The sequence below is a fragment of the Ranitomeya variabilis genome, chromosome 3, assembly GCF_051348905.1.
Source record: "Ranitomeya variabilis isolate aRanVar5 chromosome 3, aRanVar5.hap1, whole genome shotgun sequence".
Classification (NCBI taxonomy): Eukaryota; Metazoa; Chordata; class Amphibia; order Anura; family Dendrobatidae; genus Ranitomeya; species Ranitomeya variabilis.
In genome coordinates this window covers 471,610,123-471,629,760 of record NC_135234.1, presented here as the reverse complement: position 1 = coordinate 471,629,760, position 19,638 = coordinate 471,610,123, and the positions used below count along the sequence as shown (strand labels likewise).

At 45.4% G+C, this 19,638-nt stretch overlaps 1 protein-coding gene across 1 annotated transcript in view; it reads left to right on the top strand.

Annotated features, from left to right (window-relative positions):
- The window catches only part of LOC143816391 (septin-10-like), an 89,830-nt gene that overhangs the window by 21,972 nt on the left and 48,220 nt on the right, over positions 1–19,638 (top strand). The window contains exons 2-4 of the mRNA XM_077296677.1: positions 3,934–4,005; positions 4,251–4,365; positions 17,559–17,754. Coding sequence (XP_077152792.1) covers positions 3,934–4,005; positions 4,251–4,365; positions 17,559–17,754 — 383 coding nt within the window. The remainder of the gene's footprint in view (positions 1–3,933; positions 4,006–4,250; positions 4,366–17,558; positions 17,755–19,638) is intronic.

The window sequence follows — 19,638 nt, the reverse complement described above, 5'->3', positions numbered from 1 at the left end:
ACCCGAACTAAGAGAGCCACCTTGTCAGAATACAGCATTTGCATCGCCACGTTTTGAGAGCTATAATTTTTCCATTTTTCGTCCAAGAGAGTAACATTATGGCTTGTATTTCGCGGGACGTGCTGATGTTTTTTTATTGGTACCATTTTTGGGTGCATGACTTTTTTGATTGCTTTCTCTTCCGATTTTTGGGAGACAGAATGAACAAAAACCAGCAATTCAGGAATTGCTTTTTTTTAATGGTTCCGTGTGTGGTAAAATTGGTAAGGCAGCTTTATTCTTCGGGTCAGTACGATTACAGCGAAACCCAATTTATATCTTTTTTTTTTTGTGTTTTGGCGCTTTTACACAATAAAACCTATTTAATAGAAAAAATAATTATTTTTGCATCTCTTTATTCTGAGAGCTATAACTTTTTTATTTTTCAGCTGATGGAGCTAAATGACGGCTTGATTTTTGTCGGACAAGGTGACGTTTTCAGCGGTATTATGCTTATATACATTCGTCTTTTTGATCGTGTTTTATTGCACTTTTTGTTCAGTGGTATGATGATAAAGCATTGTTTTTTGCCTCATTTTTTATACATTTTATAAATTTTTATACATCTCTGCGGCACTCAGCGTGAGGCTGTGCGATCATGCCACTGTACGGCTATGTGCACACTTTGCGGCGTCCTCTGCGGGTTCTCCCGCAGCGGATTTGATAAATCTGCAGGGCAAAACCGCTGCGGTTATCCCTGCAGATTTATCGCGGTTAGTTTTGCGGTTTCCGCTGCGGGTTTACTCCTATACTATTGATGCTGCATATGCAGCAATATGCAGCATCAATAGTAATGTTAAAATTAATAAAAAATGGTTTATACTCACACTCTGATGTCCCGATCTCCTCGGCGCTGCACGCGGCGGTCCGGTTCCAAAGATGCTGTGCGAGAAGGACCTTCGTGACCGCGACGTCACCGCAGGTCCTACTCGCACAGCAACCCTGCGACCGGACGGCCTCGTGCAGCGCTGAGAGGTGAGTATATCATTATTTTTTATTTTTATTCTTTTTTTTTTTTACACTAATATGGTTCCCAGGGCCTGGAGGAGAGTCTCCTCTCCTCCACCCCGGGTACCATCTGCACATTATCCGCTTACTTCCCGCATCGTGGGCACAGCCCCATGCGGGAAGTTAGCAGATCAATGCTTTCCTATGTGTGCGGAATCGCAGCGATTCTGCACAAAGAAGTGACATGCTGCGGAATGTAAACTGCTGCGTTTCTGCGCGGTTTTTCCCGCATCATGTGCACAGCGGATTGCAGTTCCCATAGGGTTTACATGTAAATGTAAACTCTATGGAAACTGCTGCGGACCCGCAGCTACAGAAACGCTGCGGATCCGCGGTAAAACCCGCAAAATGTGAACATGGCCTAAATATACTGTTTGCGGGAAAGCAGCTCCTGCATAGCAGTTTATGTACAGCGCATGTTGGGAAGGGGTTAAAGAGCTGTAATTCCTAAACCCTAACTCCATTTAGGATGTAAATACCGTCAAATTAAAGCTGAGTGTGCACTGTATAAGCCCATTGATTAAGTAACTGCATCTTGAATATGTTTTGGTAAACAGCTAAAATGCCAAAACCTGACAACTGTATATACAATGGTTTTGGATTGATAGTCTATGGTTGGTCATGTCAGAACTGGTAAATAAATGTAGAATGAGAAGCAAAGGTCCTATTTCAGGTTGTCATTTGGTGCTCCCTGTGGAATGTGCATTTGTTCCCAGAGCTGTGAACAAGTTAAGAAGAAGGTCAGAGACATGAATGTATTTCCTGTCAGCCTTGTAAAGACCTCACTGTATTCACTGACTGCTGGAATGAGGGCGAGCTGGAAGCATTATTGACAGAGAACAGACATCTTTGTACTGGAGAAGCTCCCTAGGTGTGTGATCATTCTTCAGCAGCCAGTGTCTTATTATAGTGGTCAATATCATAATATCATACAGAATATACTGAAGCTTTTCCTTTCATTAAGGGTATGTCCTCACGGTTAGTAATCGGCAGCGCTTTGGACGCAGCACATGTCCGCTCCGTCCTAAGTGCTGCCTGCTTTTGAACGCAGCTGATTCCACATGTGTTCATTGAACCGTGTGGAATCACCGCATCCAATATATTGGACTGGTTATATTTGTCTTGCAAAGACTGAGCGTCTCAGCAAGATAAATAGACATGCTGCGGTCTGGAAAGACGCGCCGCATGTCTGTCTCCACAGGGAAGCCGGAGGCGTGCCTGTGCGCTTAGTGAAGATGGGATTTCATGAAATCCCCTCCACTATGCTGTAACATCTGGCCGCTGCAGGTTGGACACTGAAGATGAACACAGCGTCACACCCACTGCATTTACTGACACATGTACTGTGTGTTGCGAGGATTTGCCAGTTTCTGAGCCGGGACCGGTGGTGATGTATTTGATGTGCATACTCCCATAAATATTTTTCTATCTACTGGCTAACACGGTCCAAAGATATATATCTTTTCTGTACTCGGATGCAGAAACTGTCAAGTGGGCGCGGAGCGTGGGTGCTGCCATTCAGTGGGCACGGTCTCTCTCCCTGCACTTGGAGCGAGGCCGCGCCCACTAGATGGCTTCTGCCCGGGGGTACGCATATTGCATACATCACCTCTGGTCCTGGCTCAGAAGCTGGCAAGCGACCTTCCCCCTACAGACCTACACACTGGAAGACACCGATGCAGTTTCTTGATTTTTAATTTTTTGTGATGACATACCTCTGCCTCAAGAACATCAATCAAACCCGCATGGGCGTGTGTGTCTCAATACTTTTGTCCATATAGTGTAGTAGATATCTGTTGGCTGACAGCTATCATTCTAGATTGACTCCCCCTATATACACATGATGGTTTGGCTAAGCTTGCATGTATTTAGCATAGACACAGGGAAGTAGCCCCTGCCAGCCAACTCTGGCTGAGAACAAATGCATGAGACACGTTTTAACGCAACTGGGGAGGATTAGGACCCCCTACCTAAGCATTACATGATCTGGCAATGAAAATCTGCTGAAATTAGTAGTTTCTGCTCACTTAAGGGTTTTGGCAGCTGTATTTTAGCTACTGCTAAGAAATAGATTTAACCCCTTCACGACTGATCACATAAAGGTACCTTAGTCATGTCCCTGCCTTTGAAGCAGGCTCTGACGTACTGACCTGGAAATTGGTAATGGCAGGTCAGTTTTAGCATTTAGTGAACATGGTAAATAAAAAATACCCAAAAAGAATTGTAAAATGCGTTGTTTTTTTTTGTTATTTCACCGCACTAGTTATTTTTTCCCATTTTCCAGTACACTATATGATAAAATCATGTGTCATTCAAAAGTTCAACTCATCCTGCAAAAAACAAACCCTCATACAGACATATTGACAGAAGTATAAAAAGTTCTAGCTCTTTGAAAAAGGGGAGTTAAAAAACAGAAAATCGCCCGTCGGTGAAGAAGTTAAAGAATGCATGTATTTAGCTTACTATTATTTACATCTGTTTTCCTGGGGACAGCCAGCCATTGTGGATAATCGGGTGTCCCTACTGAAAAAGAAGGTATGTAAATGAAAGTGAGTCCCTAAGGTAAAAGTTAGAGCCAGTAGGCGCTTATTTGCGCAACTTACCGTGTGATCAGCGAACCCTGTTGGTCCCTTTAAAACCTTGCCCAAACTCTGCTGGCAATTTTGCTTTGGCGATACATAGAGTATTTTCCTTTATTTGCTACAAAAATGTCACTTGTTTTGACCTTTTTGTTGCTTTGGGACAAGAGAAGATGTGTGGCACATGAAATAATGTGAGGAGAGCTACAAAGTATCAAATATAAAGAACTGAACTATTTTTAGTTTTTCTTTGTAATGTGAAAAAAAGAATCGTAACTTATATTGAATCATTCTGTATTTGCTGTAGCTTCGCCAACCCAATTTTGGAATGAGGATCCCGCAAAATGCTTCAGATGACTATTCCGGAGATGGCAGTAAAGTAAGTTCCCCATGTAACTGCTTATTCATATATTTTTTTTAAGTTGTTTTCTTTACTGACTGAGTTAGTGGCTTTGATTTAACAGCACTGTTGTGTGTTTTTTTTGCAGATTATATTATTCATTTTATAGATATATTAGAGGTTTGGATGTGTGCTTATTGTTTGTGCATATTGTATTTACACTTCTTAGCAGGAATAGCATTGATTCTTATTTAATCTTATAACCTTTTTTTTTCTTTGAGCAGAATGAAAATTTCCGTACATTACCTCTCTCCGGTCATGTGGGGTTTGACAGTTTACCGGATCAGCTGGTTAATAGATCAGTCCATGAAGGGTTTTGCTTCAATATTTTATGCATAGGTAATCTATATCTCTCAATCTTTATATCTCTCTTTCTCTGTATACTCAATAAAAGCAAGTATTTACAAGTACTGTATGTAGTTACTTACATCATTTTTTTGTTAGGAAGGTTATAAGGGTTAAAAGTTGACCAGCGATTTCTCATTTTAAAAAGCTATGGAATAAGTACTTTTAACTGTTGCCATTAAAAGGCGTATCGGCGGTCGTTAAGACTGGCATTTTGTATAACAGTCTTAATGAATGCAACACTGCAATTAAAAGCGCATAATTAATTAAATATGCCTCTTAATGAATTAGGCATGTTTTGCAACTGTTGTGAACCTACAACAGAATAGTTACTCCAGTCAGGGCCTGGAGTTAATTTCTGGCGTAATTTGATTAATTTGCTGGGCTGGCCTCACTATTAGAGATAAGCGAATTTCATTGGGTCAGGGCTTATTCGGTAAGCACTATAGCTTGCTGAATAAGCCCTGACCCAATCAAATTCGTTCATCTCTACTCACTATGCCCTGTCCCACCCAAGCGGTACCCACTTTGACAGATGTGGCCAGGACTAGGGTAAAAATGGCAAGTGTCAACAGTTTTGCACAACATATTTGAGACATTTCAAGGTGTTATGTCAGAAAACTGGCAAAAACACCTCCATGAATGAAGCCCAAGATGCTCCACCTTGTCATGATGACACCAAGTCCTCATTTTATGTATCAAAGTCAATGGTAGCTATGTAATAAGATGATCAGTTGTAGAAGTACATGACTTACAAATACCGTATATACTCGAGTATAAGCCGACCCGAGTATAAGCCGACCCCCCTAATTTTGCCACAAAAAACTGGGAAAACTTATTGACTCGAGTATAAGCCTAGGGTGGAAAATGCAACAGCTACCGGTGAATTTCAAAAATAAAAATAGATGCTCCATACTGTTCATTATGGCCCCATAGCTGTGCCATATAGTGCTCTGCACCATTACTGCCCCATAGCTGTGCCATATAGTGCTCTGCACCATTATTGCCCCATAGCTGTGCCATACAGTGCTCTGCACCATTACTGCCCCATAGCTGTGCCATATAGTGCTCTGCACCATTACTGCCCCATAGCTGTGCCATACAGTGCTCTGCACCATTACTGCCCCATAGCTGTGCCATATAGTGCTCTGCACCATTACTGCCCCATAGCTGTGCCATATAGTGCTCTGCACCATTACTGCCCCATAGCTGTGCCATATAGTGCTCTGCACCATTACTGCCCCATAGCTGTGCCATATAGTGCTCTGCACCATTACTGCCCCATAGCTGTGCCATATAGTGCTCTGCACCATTATTGCCCCATAGCTGTGCCATACAGTGCTCTGCACCATTATTGCCCCATAGCTCTGCCATATAATGCTCTGCACCGTCCATTATTGCCCCATAGCTGTGCTGCTGCTGCTGCAATAAAAATAATAAAACACATACTCACCTGTCTTGCTTGCAGCTTCTCGGCGCCATCTTCCCGGCGTCTCCCTGCACTGACTGATCAGGCAGAGGGCGGCGCGCACACTATATGCGTCATCGCGCCCTCTGCCTGCAGTCAGTGAGGAGAGAGAGACGCCGGGAAGATGGAGACAGCGCCCGGCGTGTGGAACCAGGACAGGTGAATATGTCATACTTACCTGCTCCCGGCGTCCCGCTCCTTCCCCCTGCCTGTGTTCGGTGCCGCAGCCTCTTCCTCTGTCAGCGGTCACCGGCACCGCTTCATTAGAGAAATGAATAGGCGGCTCCGCCCCTATGGGAGGTGGAGCAGCCTATTCATTTCTCTAATGAGCGGTCCCACGTGACCGCTCAGGGGAAGAGGCTGCTGCACCCGGAGACCGTGGGACGGGCAGGGGGAGTGACAGGATCGCCGGGACTAGGTAAGTATGCCTCAGCGCCCTCTCCCCCTCACCCGCCGACCCTGCCACAGACCGTGACTCGAGTATAAGCCGAGGGGGCACTTTCAGCCCAAAAATTTGGGCTGAAAATCTCGGCTTATACTCGAGTATATACGGTATGACATACAGAGTGGCCTTCCATATAGCACCAGCTGTAAAGGTCTTACTGCAGCTCTGATTTCATTGCTTCATTAGAATCATATCATGTTTCTTATTTATACCAGTTGTGCTATCTTCCACATCTTGGTATCAGCCATACATTTTCTGAGTTCCTTGTACCATAACCAGAGAACATCAATGTTGTGTATGGAGAGGGTTTTAGCGAGAAGAAAGCAGAAGCGCACACACACGGGAATACACACTTTTGCCTAGACTTTTTTAAGAATCGCTGGAGGTTAGGCTGGATTTCATCCAGTTGGATCTGGCACACATCCTGTAGTGAAATTTTAGTGCCCAACCCAATTTTCCTGTAGCTTTGTCACAAATTCAATTTTTTTATTTAGTGATGTACAATTTGTGTGGGGTTAATAATATTTTTCTTAGAATATTTGGAACCTTTATTGCATTTCAATCTACAGTTGTGTGAAAGTGTTTTCCCCTTCCTGATTTACTATTCTTTTGCATGTTTGTCACTCTTAAATGTTACAGATCAGCAAAAAAAAAAATGCAAATATTAGACAAAGATAAAGATAACACAAGTAAACCCAAAATGCTGATTTTAAAATGAAGGTCTTTATTATTAAGGCAATAAGAAATCCAAACCTACAGGGGACTGTGTAAAAAAAAAAAAAAAAAAATATAAAAAATCAAGCATTTGGGATAACTGGCAATGAGTCTTTTACAACGCTCTGGAGGAATTTTTGCCCACTCATTTTTGCAAAATTGATGTAATTAAGCCACATTGGAGGGTTTCTGAGCATGAGCTGCCTTTTTAAGCTCATGCCACAGCACCTCAATCGGATTAAGGTCAGGACTTTGGCTAGGTCACTCCGAAGTCTTAATTTTGTTTTTCTTAAGCCATTCAGAGGTGGACTTGCTGGTGTGTTTTGGATAATTGTCCTGTTGCGTAACCCAAGTGCTCTTCAGATTGAGTTCGCGAACAGATGGCCGGACATTCTCCTTTAGAGTTTTTTTTGGTAGACCGCAGAATTCATGGCTCCATTTACCACAGCAAGTCTTACAGGTCCTAAAGCAGCAAAACAGCCCCAGACCATCATACTACCACCGCCATATTTTACTATTCGTATAATGTTCCTTTTCTGAAATGCTGTGTTACTTCTACGTCAGATGTAATGGGGCACACGCCTTTCAAAAAGGTCAAGTTTTGTCTCATCAGTCCACAGAGTTTTCCCCAAAGGCTTCGGGATCATCAATATTGTTTTCTGGGAAAACTGAGAAAAACCTTTATTTTCCTATTGCTCAGCAATGGTTTTCGTCTCTGCCATGCAGGGCACTTCACCCAGTCTCTTATGGTGGAGTCATGAACTGTCCTTAACTGATGCAAGTGCTGTTCTTTTGGGGTAATTTTGGTCCTTAGTCGCTCCTGGGAAGGTTCAACACTGTTCCATGTTTTTGCCATTTGTGGATAATGGCTCTCGCTGTGGTTCGCTGGATTCCCAAAGCTTTAGAAATGGCTTTTTTATCTTTTTCAGACTGATAAATCTCAATGACTAGTTTCCCAAAGATGTGATAAACCACAGATAATTTATGTTTTAATGGGGGGCAATCACTTTTTCACACAGGGCCCTGTAGGATTGGATTTCTTTTTCCCTTAATAATAAAGACCTTCATTTAAAAACTGCATTGTGTTTTTACTTGTGTTATCATTGTCTTTTATTTAAAATTGTTTGATCTGAAACATTTACAGTAATTGTGACAAATATGCCAAAGAATAGGAAAGCAGGAAGGAGACAAACACTTTCACACAACTGTATATAGACAGCAGGATGAGAGACCTGAAAAGTGTAGTCTCTGCGGGTGTGTTTTGATGAGTTTTTTTCTTTTTAGAAAAGAATAATTATTAGAGGACCTGTAACTTGCCTTAAAGGGAACCTGTCACCCCCAAAATGGCTGGTGAGGTAAGCTCACCGGCATCAGGGGCTTATCTACAGCATTCTGTAATGCTGTAGATAAGCCCCCCCGATGTTACCTGAAAGAGGAGAAAAAGACGTTAGATTATACTCACCCAGGGGCGGTCCCGGTGCGGTCTGGTCAAATGGGTGTCTCCGGTCCGCTCCGGCGCCTCCCATCTTCATTCCATGACGTCCTCTTCGGGTCTTTACGCCTTTACGACCAGAGACACCCATCCGACCTGACCGCACCGGGACCGCCCCTGGGTGAGTATAATCTAACGTCTTTTTCTCATCTTTCAGGTAACATCGGGGGCTTATCTACAGCATTCCAGAATGCTGTAGATAAGCCCCTGATGCCGGTGAGCTTACCTCACCAGCCATTTTGGGGGTGACAGGTTCCCTTTAAATAGGTAATTTTTACCTTGGTCTATTATTTGTATTTATCGTTTAACTTGCCTATTTTTAAAAAAATGTTATATTTCGAAAGAGCGGGTGTTTATGGGTCCAGTTATACTGAATGTGTTTTTTTTTTTTAATTCTTTTAACTTTGAAAAGGTGGAGATTTCAACTGCCATACTTTAAAAAAAAATACCAGTAGTTTCCTTTTACTTTATTTTGTAGTCTCTTTAGGGGATTGCAATGTGTAAATTGTTCTATTATGAAACCCATACACTTGATATCATAGGGGAATGACATGCCAGCTATGGTAGCCTTCAGTAGGCTTCAGTGGTAAACCATCGGCATGATCATGATCACATCGTACCAACAGCCAAGCTATATAAATGCTGTAGTCAATATATGGTTAAGCAATCGCTGTCAGAGCTGCTCTTATAGGCAGATGCCGATTGTATAACATACTGCTGGACGTGGTGCTGGCTCAACTCCTAACCCAGGTCCAAATGGTTTAAATTCTAGATCTAGCAAGTGACAGGTCTTTTATGCGTTAGATGAACCAATTTTTCTGGGATTATTACAGAAATACTGGATCACTGTTTTGCGTCCATATATTTAGATGTTGTGCTACAATGGGACCTAAAAAGAAAATTTTACAGCAATATTAACCCCTTAAACCTCAAAGCTTTTTCCGGTTTTGCATTTTCGTTTTTCCCTCCCCTCGTTCCCGGAGCCATAACTTTTTTATTTTTCCGTCAATATGGCCATGTGAGGGCTTATTTTCTCCTACGCCTCATTGGGGGACACAGGACCATGGGTGTTATGCTGCTGCCACTAGGAGGACACTAAGTGAACACAGAAAAGATTAACTCCTCCTCTGCAGTATACACCCTCTCGCTGGCTGAGATTCAGCCAGTTCTTGGTTATTGTCTGTAGGAGGCACTTGGGTCTGTTTCAGACCCCATCGTTTTTATTTTCAATTTTTTCCCTTTTTTTACTGTAAATTTTTATTTTTTAATTAATGGAGTGGAGGAGGAGACGGATTCCTTTCAAGGGTCCGTTCTTCCCCGAACCATCAACAGGCGAGAATGCGGAGTATATCTCCCCGTACCCTCTCCTGCGATGACTGGAGCACTCCTAATCTCGCCTTGGGCTGACGGTTCCTTCATGGTCCCGATCTCCCCACCCCTGAAAGACGGCGAGCACATGGAGTTTTTCCCCTCCAAGTTCCTCTCCGGGGCCGAAAAGACCCATAGCTTTATGGACAGAGGCCCCCACCTAATGGCGTCACTACAGCCCCACGACCGCAGGAGAAAATGGACGGAGTGTCCTCTCCATCCCCCGCTATAGGGAGGATGGATTAAGGTTCATACCTCTTAGGAAGAGGGGAGGCGATGCATCACCTCCGTGAGTATGAGCCCCTTGCGTTTTCCTGCGAGACGGATGGTGCGGGTCCTGGTCCCTGGGGAGAGGAGTGGCTGGCCCGGTGCCAGTGGCAGTCGATCTGTGTCCCGTTGCAGTCCCCTTCTCAGCCGGCAGGCCCCAGAAATATAGCCCCCGGCTTTTAGCCGGACTAGGCCGTAATTTACATGGCGCCGCCCACCGCCGGAGCTACCGCACATGCTCCTGGCGCTTCTCGTCCTGAACGAGAGGCGCCCTGCTAATCTCGTAGTCCATGCTTTTTTAGGCAACTGCTGTGGGACCATGCTGACTGACAGCCCAGCAACGCGACATGACCGCCGAAAATCCTTCTGCGGTTTTCAGACCACCGACTTCTTCCCTGGGGACACAAGCACAGGACCTTGGGTAAGTTGCATCAGCTGCTGGAAGAGAACCCCTTCTCTGCACCTGTAGCGCATACTCTGCCTTTAACCCTTAGGGACACACTATGTCTTAATCTAAGGAGGCCAAACGGATTAACAAAAAACACAGTGTTTTTTACCTCCTGTGCCACTTGCAATACTGCCTTGCCCCGTGCTCACAATACTCTGTTATGCACGGATTGTGACCCGGCCCGTGTGCAGCCGCCTCCCACCGACCCTGCTGAGCCTAGCCCCCCTGAGTAGGCCGCTTCCCTGTCACGATCTATGGCTCCCTTGCCAAGGCAATAGACTCTCTCCGGGAACCCTCTTTAAGTCAGAACGTCACTTTGTCAACCACGGAGGACTCTGGCGATGGTAGGGAACCGTCCACCAGCAGGGGTCGTACTCAAAGGGGGCTCAGGTCTCCAGAAAAAGGACCCATGTCACGTCCCCCGATCACGTTCGTGCTTCGGCATCTGCAAGCTCAATTTCTCGCTCCCCTTCTGAGGGTCGCAGTGCACATGACTCCGAATACGAGTCTGATGCGTCTTTAGTCCAGGATTCCTCGACTTGTCAAGAGACGCTTGATTCCCTTATTGAGGTGGTCAACAAGACCCTGAGGGTGGACGAGGAATCCATATCCGCTCCAGAACACGTGGTGTCTTTTAAGAAGACTAAACGTGTCCAAAAAGTATTTGCCAATCATCCTGAGTTTAAGGACATTGTCCAGAAACACAGGGACCGACCAGATAAACGGTTCACGGGCCAAAAGCCTATCGAGTCCAAATATCCTTTTGCCCCGGGTTTAAGGAAGGATTTGCTACAGTCCCCTTCAGTGGATCCTGCCATATCGCGTCTCGCATCCAGAACACTCCTATCCTTGTCTGTCGGTTCCCCAGTCAAAAACCCTACTGACCGTCAAATTGACTACCTCACTCGCTCTGTCTTCAAAGGCTTCAGGAGCGGCGCTTTTTCCATCCTTCGCTGAGACTTGGGTGGCTAAGGCAATGGTCGCTTGGGCAGAGGTGTTAACCGCAACCATCCATGACAGCAGTCTTCCCCCGGACGCGGCCAGTCTCGCTAGTCAGATAGCTCAAGTCGGGGACTTCGCAGTTAACGCTTCGAAAGATGCTTCCAATTGCGCAGCACAGGCAGCTGCAAATGCAGTCTCCATCAGAAGGGCCCTATGGCTCCGAGATTGACGGGCAGATTTTGCCTCCAATAAATCGTTGACCTCTCTGCCTTACCAAGCTGGTCGCTTATTTGGAGAAAAACTAGACCAAATAATTTCTGACAATACCAGAGGGAAGAGTAAATTTCTTCCTCAACAAAGGCCTACCCGGGCGTTTCAGAATCAACAGCCTCGGTCCCGGCCTTTTCGCAACAATTCCAGTTGGTCCTCTACAACCTTCTCTTCTGGATCAGGATGGGCTCCGTGTGGGGACAGAGGTTCCCAGGTCTCATATAGACCTAACTGTACCTGGAAATCCAGACTGAGGACGTCTGGATCTAAGGGAACCAGATCCCTTAGATCTTCTACACAATGACTCGTCGCTACATCAGGCGGCTGCTTACTTTCGTTCCGTTAAGCCTGGCTCTCTGTCATCCACGACGAGTGGATCAGAGAGCTGGTGTCCTCCGGATACCAAAGAGTTCTCTTCTCCCCTGACATGTTTTTTTCGGGTATTCCCCTCCCAAAACAAGGACAACAGCTTTTCTCCAGGTCGTAGGATGTACATGCGCTACGAAGGGACGGAGTCATTATTCCGGTTCCTCAGGACGAAAGGTTCAAGGGGTTTTACTCAAACCTATTTGTAGTCCCAAAGAAGGACGGATCGCTGCAGCCTATACTGGCCCTAAAGCTGTTAAAACAAGTTTGTCAAGGTTCGGAATGGAATCTCTCCATTCTGTTGTAGCATCCATGGAAAAAGGAGAGTTCCTAGCATCCATAGACATGTGGATGTGCTTACCTTCACATCCCAATTTTTCCTTTCCATCAACAATTCCTATGTTTCGCATTCCGCGAGGAACACTTTCAGCTAGTTGCCTTGCCCTTCGGCCTCGCCACCGCCCCAGAGTCTTCCGTATCTGGACGACCTACTGATCAAAGGCACGTCCCATCCAGCCTACGAGGAGTCCGTCGGTATCACGGTGGATACTCTTTCTCGCCTGGGCTGGAAAATAAACTTTGAAAAGTCTTCTCTGGTACCGGCTCAGCGAATTTCCTTCTTGGGAATGATCCTAGACACTTCCCGCGGGTTGGTCATTCTCCCTTCAGAAAAGGCCTTGGCCTTACAACAGGGAGCACGGAGTCTTTCCCACCCAGCCCCTCCATTCGTTTCAGCATGGGCATTCTCGGGGAAAAATGGTAGCAACGATGGAAGTGGTTCCGTTCGCACAGTTCCATCTCCGCCCTTTGCATCATGCGCTGCTGTTGGCCTGGGGCAGGAACCTGTTCTCTCTCGACCGTCGGTTCCATCTGTCTCTGCGGGTCAGGCAGACCCTCAGGTGGTGGACGCTGAAGTCCTCCCTGAACCAAGGGAAGTCCTTTCTCCTGGTACGCTGGTTCGTGGTGACCACTGACGCCAGCCTTTTGGGCTAGGGTGCAGTTTTCAGCCACCACACGGCACAGGGTCGTTGGTCCACTCGAGAGTCGCAACTCCCCATCAACATCTTGGAGATACGAGCGATTAGACTAGCCTTACTCAGTTTTCAGCATCTCCTCGCAGGTCACCCCATCAGGATCCAATCCGACAAAGCCACAGCTGTGGTGTATAACAACCGTCAAGGGGGAACCCGCATGCAGGATGGCCATGCACGAAGTGAGTCACATCCTCCATTGGGCTGAGAGCAACTATTCGCCTATCTCGGCGATCCACATCCCAGGTGTAGAGAATTGGGCGGTGGACTTTCTCAGTCGCCAGGGCCTCGCCTCAGGAGACTGGTCTCTTCATCCGGAAGTCTTTCATCAGATTTGCCCTCGCTGGGGGACTCCGGATGTGGATCTCATGGCCTCAAGGCTAAACAACAAGGTTCCCCAGTTCATTGCCCGATCACACGATCCATGTGCTGTCGGAGCAGATGCCTTGGTTCTGCTGTGGCATCAGTTCCGACTCCCATACATTTTGCCCCCTCTCTCCTTGCTCCCAAGGTTCATCAAGAAATACAGAGCAGAGGGGATACCAGTGATCCTAGTCGCGCCGGACTGCCGCGCTGGGCATAGTATGCGGAACTAGTTCAACTGGTCACCGACGTTCCCTGGCGGCTACCAGATCGCTTGGATCTACTTTCACAGGGCTTACCACCAGAACTCCGTGGCCCTGTCTTTGAGGGCATGGCCATTGAATCCTGGATTTTGGCCCAAGCTGGATTCTCTCCTGAAGTGACCTCCACCATGATTAGTGCTAGGAAGCCCGCGTCCATACGCATTTATCATCGCACCTGGCGAATCTTCTTCTCATGGTGCAACGCCCATGGACAATCTCCTCCAGTGTTCTCCATTCCTTCCATATTGGAATTCCTCCAATCAGGATTAGAGTCGGGTCTCACGCTTAGTTCACTTGAAAGACAAGTTTCAGCATTGTCAGTTCTATTCCAACGCAAGATTGCCACCAGATTACCGGTAAAGACGTTCATTCAGGGAGTCTCACGTGTGGCGCCTCCCTATAAAATGCCATTGTATTCATGGGATCTTAATTTGTTCTTCGGAGTTCTACAGGAGGCTCCTTTTGAACCACTGCAGGACGTTTCAATAACCTTTCTTTCCTGGAAGGTGGTTTTTCTAGTGGAAATTACATCAATCAGACGAGTCTCGGAGTTGGCAGCCCTATCCTGGCGACCCCTGTTCCTGATTTTTCATCAAGACAAGACAGTCTTGAGGACATCCCTCTCTTTCCTGCACTAAGTTGTTTCCTCGTTTCACCTCAATGAGGAGATTGTTCTGCCTTCATTTTGTCCTGCACCAGTCCATCGTATCGAGGAAGCTCTTCACACTCTTGATGTGGTTAGGGCTCTTCGATGGTACATCTCGCGGACAGCTCCCTTCCGCAAGTCACCTGTCCTGCTCGTGCTTCCAGAAGGGCATAGGAGGGGTCTAGCCTCTTCAAAGGCCACACTAGCCAAGTGGATTCAATCGGCTATTCAGGAGTCCTACAGTGTCAGGGGCATTCCTGCCCTAGCAGGGCTTAAGGCACATTCTACTCGGTCAGTGGGCGCCTTTTGGGCCATTCGGCACCAGGCGTCAGCACAACAGGTCTGCAAAGCTGCGACTTGGTACAGCTTGCATACTTTTACAAAACACTACCATATTCATTCTCAGTCTTCTGCAGACGCTGCCCTTGGCAGGCGCATTCTACAATCGGCAGTACCACAGCTGTAAGCCAATGGTACATGGGGTATTAGCAGTTGTGTTGCTCCCCACCCAGGGACTGCTTTAGGACATCCCATGGTCCTGTGTCACCCAATGAGTCGTAGGAGAAATAGGGATTTTTGTGTACTCACCGTAAAATCCTTTTCTCCGAGCAAATCATTGGCGGACACAGCACCCACCCTTTTAGCCTATTGGCTTGTTGTTTTGTTCTTTGGTTTTGGCGTAGTTTATTGTCCTTTGTTTAATACTCCTACTGCTTTGTTACCGAACTGGTTGAATCTCAGCCAGCGAGAGGATGTATACTGCAGAGGAGGAGTTAATCTTTTCTGTGTTCACTTAGTGTCCTCCTAGTGGCAGATGCATAACACCCATGGTCCTGTGTACCCCAATGATTGGCTCGGAGAAAAGGATTTTATGGTGAGTGCACAAAAATCCCTATTTTTGCAGTACGACTTGTACCTTTGAATGACACCATTGGTTTTACCATGTCGTGTACTAGAAAACGGGGAAAAAAATCCAAGTGCGGTGAAATTGCAAAAAAAGTGCAATCCCACACTTGTTTTTTTGTTTTGCTTTTTTGGTAGGTTCATTAAATGCTAAAACTGACCTGCCTTTATGATTCCCCAGGCCATTACAAGTTCATAGACACCAAACATGTCTAGGTTATTTTTTTATCTAAGTGGTAAAAAAAATTCCAAACTTTGCTAAAAAAAAAAAAAAGCGCAATTTTCCGAGACTCGTAACGTCTCCACTTTTCGTGATCTCGGGTTGGGTGGGGGCTTATTTTTTGCTTGCCGAGCTGACATATTGAATGATACCATTTCGGTGCAGATATGTTCTTTTGCATTTTAATTCAGTGTCGCGGCGACCAAAAAACGTAATTCTGGCGTTTTGAATTCTTTTCTCACTACGCTGTTTAGCGATCAGGTTAATCCATTTTTTATTGATCGGACGATTCTGAACACGGCAATACCAAATATGTGTAGGTTTGATTTTTCTTAATGTTTTATTTTGAATGGGGCGAAGGGGGGGGACGATTGAAACTTTTCTAATTTTTTTTTATTTTTTTTCATATTTTTTAAAAACATTTTTTTTTACTTTTGCCATGCTTCGATAGCCTCCATGGCAGGCTAGAAGCTGGCATAGCTTGATAGGCTCTACTACATAGGAGCTATGCTCAGATCGCCCCTATGTAGTTAAATTACAGCATTGCTATGAGCGCCGACCACAGGGTGGCGCGCACAGCAATCTGGCATCAACAACCATAGAGGTCTGCAGGAGACCTCTGGTTGTTATGTCAATGCACCGATGACCCCCCGATCATTTGACAGGGGTCACCGGTGCACGCATTTCCGGCAGGATGGTCGGAAGCGCTTGTTAAATGACGCTGTCAGGGTATGACAGCGGCATTTAACTAGTTAATAGGTGTGAAACAACTGAAAATATGTCTTATATTTGTAGGTTCTTCAAAGTAGCCACCTTTTGCTTTGATGACTGCTTTGCACACTCTTGGCATTCTCTTGATGAGCTCAAGAGGTAGTCACCGGGAATGGTTTTCACTTCACAGGTGTGCCCTGTCAGGTTTAATAAGTGGGATTTCTTGCCTTATAAATGGGGTTGAGACCATCAGTTGTGTTGAGCAGAAGTCTGGTGGATACACAGCTGATAGTCCTACTGAATAGACTGTTAGAATTTGTATTATGGCAAGAAAAAAGCAGCTAAGTAAAGAAAAACGAGTGGCCATCATTACTTTAAGAAATGAAGGTCAGTCAGTCCAAAAAATTGGGAAAACTTTGAAAGTGTCCCCAAGTGCAGTGGCCAAAACCATCAAGCTCTACAAAGAAACTGGCTCACATGAGGACCGCCCCAGGAAAGGAAGACCAAGAGTCACCTCTGCTTCTGAGGATAAGTTTATCCGAATCTCCAACCTCAGAAATCGCAGGTTAACAGCAGCTCAGATTAGAGACCAGGTCAATGCCACACAGAGTTCTAGCAGCAGACACATTTCTACAACAACTGTTAGGGCTCCTTCTCACTTGCGCAAGACTCGGATGAGTCTCACACGGCAATACCCCGGCTCTGCACCTGGCACAGAGGAGCGGAGCGTGCGGCTGCATGTAATCCTATGCGGCAGCACGCTCCGATCTGAGTGCCGGGTGCAGAGCCGGGTTTTAAACATGCGAGACTCATCCGAGTTGCTTGCAAGTGAGAAGGAGCCTTAAGAGGAGACTTTGCGCAGCAGGCGTTCATGGTAAAATAGCTGCTAGCAAACCACTGCTAGGGACAGGCAACAAGCAGAAGAGACTCATTTGGGCTAAAGAACACAAGGAATGGACATTAGACCAGTGGAAATCTGTGCTTTGGTCTGATGAGTCCAAATTTGAGATCTTTGGTTCCAACCACCGTGTCTTTGTGCGACGCAAAAAAGGTGAACGGATGGACTCTACATACCTGGTTCCCACCGTGAAGCATGGAGGAGGAGGTGTGATGGTGTGGGGATGCTTTGCTGGTGACACTGTTGGTGTTTCTTCACCAAAAAGCAAATATATTCTTTAATAAGCAGCTCAGAGAATGTGAATAAACTAAGCAAAACACTAACTAATTTTTAAATTCATATCTTGAATACATTATCTGGTTCTTACTTTAGGGGAGACTGGGATTGGCAAGTCAACACTGATCAACACCCTGTTCAATACTAATTTTGAAGAAAATGAATCCAGTCATTTTGAGCCTTCCGTAAAGTTAAAAGCCCAAACATATGACCTCCTTGAGAGCAATGTGCGCTTGAAGCTGACTATTGTGAATACGGTGGGCTTTGGGGACCAGATAAACAAAGAAGACAGGTAATGTTCTACACAACTTGACTTGCAATTGATATTTAAACTGGGAAAATGTAGAAGACTCGGCTCTCCTGACATGTTTGTTTTGGTAAATACTTGCATTCCTTATGACATTACACCACTGGAGCATTGTTTCTACTGTTTTGTGCTGTTCCTCTGTTATTCCTCCTGGGAATACATGAATTAATTTGACACCTGGGCATACCATTCTCCCTTTATTGAGGTATGTCCCTGCACTGTCAGAAGTGATACAACAGTGTCAGATTGTGTAGAGAACTTCAGTGGTTTGGGAAATGATACTGCTCAGCCAGCAATTAGTTTTGTACATGTGCAGTAAGAAAAACAGGAGGAGCAAAGTGCAGAGTCCTAAGAAAAAATACTTCAGCATTAGGGTACCGTTACACAAAACGATTTACTAACGATCACGACCAGCGATACGACCTGGCCGTGATCGTTGGTAAGTCGTTGTGTGGTCGCTGGAGAGCTGTCACACAGACAGCTCTCCAGCGACCAACGATGCCGAAGTCCCCGGGTAACCAGGGTAAACATCGGGTTACTAAGCGCAGGGCCGCGCTTAGTAACCCGATGTTTACCCTGGTTACCATCATAAATGAAAAAAAAACAAACCGTACATACTCACATTCCGGTGTCCGTCAGGTCCCTAGCTGTCTGCTTCCCGCACTGACTGAGTGCCGGCCGTAAAGTGAAAGCAGAGCACAGCGGTGACGTCACCGCTGTGCTGTGCTTTTACTTTCCGGCAGTCAGTCAGTGCGGGAAGCAAACGGCTAGGGACCTGACGGACACCGGAATGTGAGTATGTACGGGTTTTTTTTTTTTTACATTTACGATGGTAACCAGGGTAAACATCAGGTTACTAAGCGCGGCCCTGCGCTTAGTAACCCGATGTTTACCCTGGTTACAAGCGAACGAAATCCGGCGACTAAATAAAGTTCCAAACGATCTGCTACGACGTACGATTCTCAGCAGGGTCCCTGATCGCTGCTGCGTGTCAGACACAGCGATATCGCTGGAACGTCACGGATCGTACCGTCGTAGCGACAAAAGTGCCACTGTGAGACGGTACCCTTACTGTTTCACAGGGAGTACAAGTATTCACCAAAACCAACATGTCAACAGCGCTAAATCTTCCAGTGTCCATATAACTGAAAAAGCCATCGGCCCACGCTGTTTAGCTGACAGCTTTCATCTAACCTCCTTATGTCTCAAATACATAGAGGGACAAAATTATAAGCTTAGACAAAGCTTACCTTGATATTTATTCAAAAAAATGTTTACAATTTTCCTTATCAAATATACAGTTATATGAAAAAGTTTGGGCACCCCTATTAATCTTAAGCTTAATGTTTTATAAAAATTGTTTTTTTTTGCAAAAGCTATTTCAGTTTCATATATCTAATAACTGTTGGACACAGTAATGTTTCTGCCTTGAAATGAGGTTTATTGTACTAACAGAAAATGTGCAATCTGCATTAAAACCAAATTTGACAGGTGCATAAGTATGGGCACCCTTATCATTTTCTTGTTTTAAATACTCCTACCTACTTTTTACTGACTTACTAAAGCACTTTTTTTGGTTTTGTAACCTCATTGAGCTTTGAACTTCATAGCCAGGTGTATGCAATCATGAGAAAAGCTACTTAAAGTGGCCACTTGCAAGTTGTTCTCCTGTTTGAATCTCCTCTGAAGAGTGGCATCATGGGCTCCTCCAAACAACTGTCAAATTATCTGAAAACAAAGATTATTCAAAATAGTTGTTCAGGCGAAGGATACAAAAAGCTGTCTAAGGGTACGTTCACACAGGACTTTTTTGCTGCAGATTTTTGCTGCTTTTTTTATTATGCCAATTTTCAGCTGCTAGGACACCTC